This window comes from Chaetodon auriga, chromosome 9 (assembly GCF_051107435.1).
Source record: "Chaetodon auriga isolate fChaAug3 chromosome 9, fChaAug3.hap1, whole genome shotgun sequence".
Lineage (NCBI taxonomy): Eukaryota > Metazoa > Chordata > Actinopteri > Chaetodontiformes > Chaetodontidae > Chaetodon > Chaetodon auriga.
This window is the reverse complement of record NC_135082.1, coordinates 14,148,782-14,156,721: the sequence shown is the minus strand read 5'-3', so window position 1 is coordinate 14,156,721 and position 7,940 is coordinate 14,148,782. Positions and strand designations below refer to the sequence as shown.

The 7,940-nt window shown below is 44.0% G+C and overlaps 1 protein-coding gene across 1 annotated transcript; it reads right to left on the bottom strand.

Moving 5' to 3' along the window:
- cdx1a (caudal type homeobox 1a) lies at positions 1 to 3,080 on the bottom strand. Its single transcript, XM_076738560.1, has 3 exons — positions 2,744 to 3,080; positions 1,528 to 1,676; positions 1 to 186 (listed from the first exon to the last, which is right to left on the bottom strand). The coding sequence occupies exons 1-3, from the start codon at positions 3,078 to 3,080 to the stop codon at positions 1 to 3; spliced, it is 672 nt and encodes a 223-aa protein (XP_076594675.1).
- Between the last annotated feature and the right edge of the window lie 4,860 nt (positions 3,081 to 7,940).

The window sequence follows — 7,940 nt, the reverse complement described above, 5'->3', positions numbered from 1 at the left end:
CTAGTATTCCTCTGATATCGTGTCGGACAAAATGTTGCTGCTGGGGCTGGTGGCGATGTGGGTGTCAGCGGGTCCACCCAGCACAGGCGGGGTGGGTGTAGTCGTGGAAGCCTGCTGGGAATGCTGCAGCTTCTTCCGGTTTATCTTCCTCTCTTTGGCACGTCTGTTCTGAAACCAGATCTTCACCTGAAACAGATACACACACGATACATCAAGGTAAAAATGTGCTTTAGGAAAGGACTCTCATTGGATGTTAATAAAACATGGTCAGGAATAGTAAATGATAATGCACTATGCTTAAATTATGCTTTCCTTCATCTTACATCTCAGGGCCTTTGAGAGTCTGTTATCTTAAGTGGGTGATGAACTAATGATTTTGCTTGTTTGTGTTCACTTTATCTTGCCCTGCCTCAACTGCTTCTGCTTTAGTTTAGTAATTTCCTTCTTTCCCAGAATTACTTGGTTGCACTCAACTGTGGGTTTAACGGGCAGAATGAGTGGGCATTGAAAACAATAAAAACAATTATAGCATAATGAGTGCAAGAGTGAGGGTTTCACCATTAACGCTTATGCAAGATGTTTTGTTTGGCCACATAACATTGTGGTTTATAGAGGTTTCTGGTGTTTCTTCCTCCAAATGGGATTGCTGAAGAACTTTATGTGCTGTGTCAGTATCAACTCTGCATGAGGAGACTGAATTTGTCCATTTACCCACGATGATAAGGCAAATACAGCACCAGCTCCAACTGCATGGACCAATACCAATACCTAGTTTTTATTTTCCAGTATAACTAAAACATCAGCAATGTAAAGCCCACGAAAAACTTACTCTCGCTGTTCACCACTGCCCCATCTCCACCTCACACAAACATAAAAACAGAAGCAAAGGGCTCAGCCAAATTAAGTCAGCTGAAAGACAGAAAGACCCCTTGTTTATGAATATTTTCTGCCCTATTACACATCCTATATGACACTCTTTGATTTCTAGCAGCCTCTCCTATCACTGTCACTCATTCCTGAAATGAAGGCACTCTTTCTTATAGTTCCTTTATATTATCTGCGATCCATTTATTATTGTTTTATCTGCCCAGTCTTTAAAGCTAGACTATGCAGCACATTATATCTCTTACAAATGAAACATTGACTTCATAGGTTATAAAACACCCTCTTGCTTGGTCCAGTACAGTGTTACAGCCTTACTTGGCCTTACTAGCTTTGACTAGAGGTTTTAGTTGCATCTCAGTCTTCCTCAGCAGGTATATTTAGACCATAATGACATGCCTGCATGTGAGACGTTTCAGCTCTGTTTTTCAAGCATCAACATGCTGCTAATCAGTCCAGCTGTCTACACAGGCTCTGAGCACTGCCAAAAGGTGGGTGACCTACACCTAATGCTGTGCCTGAATGCATCCTGTGTAGATAGACGGAGCACTGAAGCTGCTCCTGAGTTTGGGGTTGATATTTTGCCCTTTAAGTCTCAGCTGTTCTCCTGCATTGTAACCCTTCCCGCTCTTCTAGTCCTCTCACCTGTCTCTCGGAGAGGCCCAGCGTCACTGACAGCTCGGTCTTCCTCCTCATGGTGATGTAGCGGTTACACTGAAACTCCTTCTCCAGCTCCAGACGCTGTTGGTCAGTGTACACCACCCTGTACTTGTCCTTAGTGCGAGTCTTGCCTCCTGAATCACACAAAACAACTGTTATTTAGCAAAACAATTGCTAAAAGTCTGGATGACTTCGTGAATGCAGATGAAAAGGTGTGTTATCTGACCAGCAACACACACAAGAATGATTACAGTGTCAGTGAGTCACGTGCATTGCGAGCTGTGGCCAAAGAGACGACTAATTGGAAAACGTCTGGTGCCACATTCAAGTTCAGGCGCCACTTAAAGCCTCATCAACTCTATTAATCACACTAACTATAACTAATGTAAAGACTCCTCGCTGCATTGCATCAGTGGTTCTCCTTATCACCATGAGTGGTGTTTACATAGGTGTTTACACAGGCAGCTATTCATTGACATGTTCACACACACACATAGAGTCTTAGGAAAGTGTGAGTCAGAGTTATTGATCTGAAATCTTGACTATGTGACAGCATCGATCGAAGCAGACCAACACATGCACACATGAGTAAGGCTTTAAGAGTTCGGATTTAGAGGAGACTTGGTTTGACTTCTACAGACTTCCTGCAGTGTCCGTGTTATCTGTCCTGTTTGTCACCCTTGGGCACCCACCCAGTGGACAGAGAGGGTGGGGAGTTACACTTCTGCAGACTGTGCGGCCTCCAGTGTTAGCTTTACGTTGACATCTCACAACACTCTGCCGGAAGGGAGAGGCACAAAGTTTGACGAATGTGTGTGTGCAGTCACTCTGACTTAACTCTGTATACATGTTGAAACTGTTCCTGTGTATGAATATGCGTTTTACCATATCTGCCATCTGTCCACCCCCTCAACTGCTGCGGTTTAGTTTGTCGTAGCGTAAGTGTTATCTTGATTCCAATTTTTCTGTTATAGTTCCATTTAAGATATCGGACTGGTGATCGGCCCAAAGAGAGATCGGAACATGTGTGTTCAAACAACTTCAGAAAGCAGAAAGTGTCTGTCAGCCTAATCAAGTGTTTACATTTGAATTATTCATCATATAGAAAATCATATTACACTGTTTAATTCCATCATTTAGACGATAATAAGCCTACAGGGTGACCTCCTTGGCTGAATCCAGTAAGTAGCCCATGTCCCACCTGAAGCTGCCGGTCTGATGGATTCATGGGGTCTCCTCCTGGAGCTGAAGGGGTCTTGTCCGGAGATGTAGTTGTACGGGGTGAACGACCCCCCTCCAGCGGCGGTGGGCGTGCCGCTCAGCTCAGAGAAGCTGACCTGGCCGGCGCTGGGGCTTGACCCAGGGAAGCTGTACGGATACTCCTCCCGGGTGGCGTAGACCGGGTTCCAGGCACTTGTCGACGGGTCACCGACTCCCGGGACGTGATGATAACTGGTGAAATCATACGGAGGCGGAATGTACTGACTGTTCAGTGACAGTGTCTGAGCCGGGTGTCTGGCCGACTGTGAGTTGTACATTCCGGGGTGCTCGTCCGACAGGTAGGGTACTCTCAGGTAGACGTCCGCGAATCAAACTGCTTGGCGCATGTTAGGCCTCCCTGTTTATTCCCAGCAGACTCTGGCGCTCTGTTTTCACTGCAGTCTAAGGTTCAGGCTTATTACTGCCCGGCTACCTGTGCAGTACGACTACACACCTTTATAGATTTACTGCCAAGGAGTTCAAAAGTATCATCGTGACGTCACGTTTACCTGAGATCCACCTGCCGACTCGTCTTGGCGACATGAGGGTAATGACCCTGATTTACCTATACTGCCCTGGTGGAATAATTTGATGAAGGTCATCATGCAAACTGCGCCATAAGTGCGCGCTCGCCTCAGCACGCACGCGTTCACCCACGCGCTCATGTGACATGCAGCACAGAGACTGTAAACCAAAGTGTGAGTTGACGTCGGTGGTGGTCGAAGTTTATTTAAAGTAATGCCACAGTGAAAACGTACTCAGACGGCGGGCTTCCTCCTACTCAACGTACTCGGTGTTAGTGTAACTATCAGCATTACGTCCCTTTAAATGTAATCTATTTAGTTTTTTCCCCTCAACAACAGTCAAAATTTAAAGTATTTACAATAAAGACATGCCAAGCCTTAGGAAACGCAAGATGTGCAGTATTTCTGTAACTGTGCAATATAAACTCATTTTGATGTCATGAAATCACCCAAATTCTCACAAATTTGACCAAGACCGTGCCCTGAACGGTGGCTGCGTATCTGTATTATTTTTATTACTGACACATTACTGTGTAATCAGTGTTGTAGCTTTATTCAGGTTGAACAAATTTTGCTAAATTTAGATTCAGATGGGTTGTTTAAAATGACATTTAATTAGCTAACAATATATTTTCAATGTAAAGCGTCAATCTGCAAAGGAGACGCTGTTTAGTTAAATGTCGTGGTTTAAAAAAGACACAGTATTTACCTGTGAAATATAGAGCCCAGAACTAAAAAGAGATGAGGCATAACATGGAAATACTCAAGTTTACTTCAGGTACCTCAAAGCTGTGCTTGCACAGTAATCGGTTATTTTTCACCAGTGAGTAGACCTAATATGTTCACTAAGAACAGGTGTTGTGGATGAATTTGTCCCTCCCTTAACCTGTTCCCCACTGACAGCTTATTTTAAACAAATGGCATCAAAGTCAGCTTCCTCCTTTCATTCTCAATGAGATATTGTGTTTTTTTTGGTCACCATTTTCCTGCAGATAATTGTTCAAAATGCGGTTGATTCAAATTTGACATGATTTTGTGATGTTTCTCCTCACGGTGTGACACTGGGGTGAAGAAACTCGGGGGAAGACACTGTCAAAAGCAGACCCCAATGACCTTATAATTGTGTTATTTCTGAAGAAAACCCTCCATACTCTCTGTAGTGTACAGCGTAGTATAGCACATATGTGTGGTAGAGCTGTGTGGGTTTTTTGTCCATGCTTAGAACAACCACATGAGGGCAGCAAAAACTGAGAACTGGTGGGTAATTTACAGGTCAGAAGTCCTTCAGAGGTCCAAACTTGCTATTTCCAAACATATGATCAATACACAAAGTTTATTCTTAGTCCAACATGCTGTTGGCTTTACACCTTTTCCTCACTTAGTTGTACTCAGAATATCAAAGTGCACTGTTTATTCCACTTGTTGAGCTTCTTTCTGGGTCCTTCTGCATCCGAGTCGACCAAACACTCATAAAAGATTCATGTCAGTATCTTGGTCAGAACTCCCATTAAAGCTATCAGCTGTTAATCAGGCTCGTGTTAATGGAGAGAAAAGTGCTACAGGCCTGAACATTAAGGAAAGTGCAACATAAACGTCAAACACATTTTGCAAAAAGCTTGAAATACAGGAGGTTATAGCCACCAAATAAAAACAACTTGGCTAAACCGAAAGAATCGTGTCTGTAGCACTGACAGTACGCATTAGATCATGTGCTGATATACAAACTGGACCGTGCAGTTTCAAACATTCAGACCTCAGAAAAGTTTTAAATTCACAGCACTCGTCTGCCAAAAATGAAAACCTCAGGATGTATAAATCTTTAATATTTATCCAAATGAGGGGTTACTGTAAATAATGGCACATGTATGGAGATTTAGTTTAAACAGTGCTAAAACAGTGCTCCCACTGGTATTCTTGCCGCTGTCCCGACGTTCAACTTCACTGATGGGGAACTAATAAGAGACTTGTAGCCTCTTTTCACCGATTCTAAAAGCTCACATGTGTTAGAAAGAGAACTGCTGTAGGTGCCGAGACACACCCAGAGCTTTCATCTTCCACAGCCAGGCTTCCTCTAAGACCTGTTACAGTTCACAAAAACCCTGCAAACGGCGCTTATCAAGTGCTAAACCTCGACAACATGTCTGTCCCTGAAACATGGAGAAGGGTAACTATTGTTTTAAAATACGTTTGGCATCAACTAAACAGCTGAATAAAGTGATCAAACTCAAAGGTTACAAGTTACGTGTTTACTCATCCACCATGAATGTGTAGAATTGCCTAATTAATGACAAGACAGGATACACATTTTGGTTTAAGTAATGACTTCGGCAACATTGCAGAATTTCATCATGCAGGACTGCTTGAGGTTAATATTCCTCATGGACAAAAATGAACTTATCTTTTTGTACATTTTTATCGAATGTTTCACTCCAGATAGGGACGTGATTAAAGTAGATTGTGTAGGTTTAACTTTCTGTTGACTCTTCTAAATTTGGTTTTTCTCTATTTTGAAAGACTTTTTTCCTTTCTGCATTTTATGCATTTCAAATACCAAACCAAGTAGGTCAGTCATTGATTAATTTTCTGTCAGCTGGTTTTAATCGGCTCATTGTTTCAGCTCTGAACTGAGTTTCTGTCCTGAATTGCTGCTTGAATTGTGCTGTTTGAATTGACATGAGAGGTGGTGGCTCTTGTTGTTGTGTATTAGAAATGTCCCAGTGTTTCAGGTTTGGGGCCTGAATCAAGTCTTGAGGACTCTCTTGGATCCTTCATTGGCGCAATTTATGATGGATTTGACTCCAGGTCAATCATTATATGGCTTCATCCATCTTCATCTATCAGAGGTGTGTTGGGTTCAGCTCCAGGTCCAGGCCTCAGCCCCCAGCGTTTCTTGCTTTGAGCTCCAACCACCTCCCAGGGGCCTCTAGGGGCCCCTGCTTGTCTCACCCAGAGAGACAAGTTTTAGCTTTATCTGAAATCCAGCAAAACATAAATACAGGGGGGTTGCACAAGCTCCAGCCATGGCTACAACCTGGATCAGCAGTGAGAGAAACCACTCTTAAGCTGCTCTGATAGGCTGAATAGGCTGTGTATTGTTGCAGCAGAGTCCGGTTTATTAAGTGGTTTGCCGCTCCGTCAAGCTGTAAGAATAAACACTGACAGCTGCCAAATATAAAGCAATAGACTCTTGTACCTCAGTTGTAACAAAATGATGTCCATATTCGACACGGGTCTCCGAAAACATCACATATTTACACCCAGCGCGTCCTCTTAGAGCTGTGGTTTGCTGCAGGATGTGTGTAACCAGCTGATAAAGATTGTGTGTGTGGAAAAGCATTTGCATAACGTGATGGCACGTGGCACGGTGGCAACACTGTCTCCTCACAGCAAGAAGGTCCCGGGTTCGATTCTCGCTGCGGGCACCGGGATGTGTCCTCCACCACGCCTTCAGTGCCTGCTGCTCGAGGAAAAAAAAAGGGCCTTTCTGTGTGGAGTTTGCATGTTCTCCCCGTGTTCACCTGGGGTATCCTCCGTAAAACATACCCCCACTAAAAACATGCAAGAAGATCACCACCTGACCAATGGTGACACACCGGAATATGGTCCCCGGGCGCCGCTTGTATGGCAGCCCACCGCTCCTGGAAGGACGACCAGGATGGGAGAAATGCGGAAGACAAATTTCACCTTCGTGTGCAGTGTCCAGCATGTGCATGTTGTGTGATAATAAAGGGGAATGTCTCCCCCTGATTCTTCTTCTTCTTCTTCTTCTTCTGATTGTCACATGTACTATTGCTGCATAGTTACCTAGATACATTTTAATTGACTTTGCATGAAAACAGAGCAGTAGATTCATGGAGTTAAGTATGCGGATTTAAGGCAGACTTATGGCAAGAAGGTGTTAATTACATAGAAATAAATAGATGGTAAGGTGGGACAGTCCTGTGTGGTGTTGCTCTCCTCCTATCTAATAACCGAGGCTCGCAGGCTCTCTAATTACTGCTAGCAGGGCTTTTAGAGTTACCCTCACAATTAGAGGAGAACATGGTTACTGTCCAATTTAGCCCCTGTTCCCTCCTCCCCCGCTTGCCCCGACCCCTTGTTAGAGAGAAAAGGCCCTGGTCAGCTGCAGGGTTGCATTATGAATTTCAAGCCATCCTCTCATATCCTGGGAAAGGAAGAAATTAGGGAGCGTGCCAATATAGAAAACAGACGTATTTGCGTGGTTTGTGTGTGTGTGTGTTTTTGAAAGAGAGAGGGCTGAAAGAGCAGAGAAAAGAGACAGAAGGGGGGTGAGGACAGAGGGAGGTGCTGACTTATTTTATGTGGGATGAATGGAAAAAGAAAGGAAATAAACGCAGAAAAGGGCACGTAACATGTTAGATTTGGGGTTCGCTCCAGCTCAAAGTGTCCCGTGTTCAGCCTCTTTTACACCTGATTCTGGCAGTGTGATTATGTAAGTGAAGTTCTTTTCCTGAGAAACTGAGACTTCCATGTTTGTTTCCAAAGCAGGCCAGCCGGTGCGCTGCCAAAACCTTTTTTTTTTTCCCCTCCTGCTTGGACCTCTCACTCTCACTCTCTCACTCTTTCTCTTCCTTCTTATTGTGTTTGTTGTTC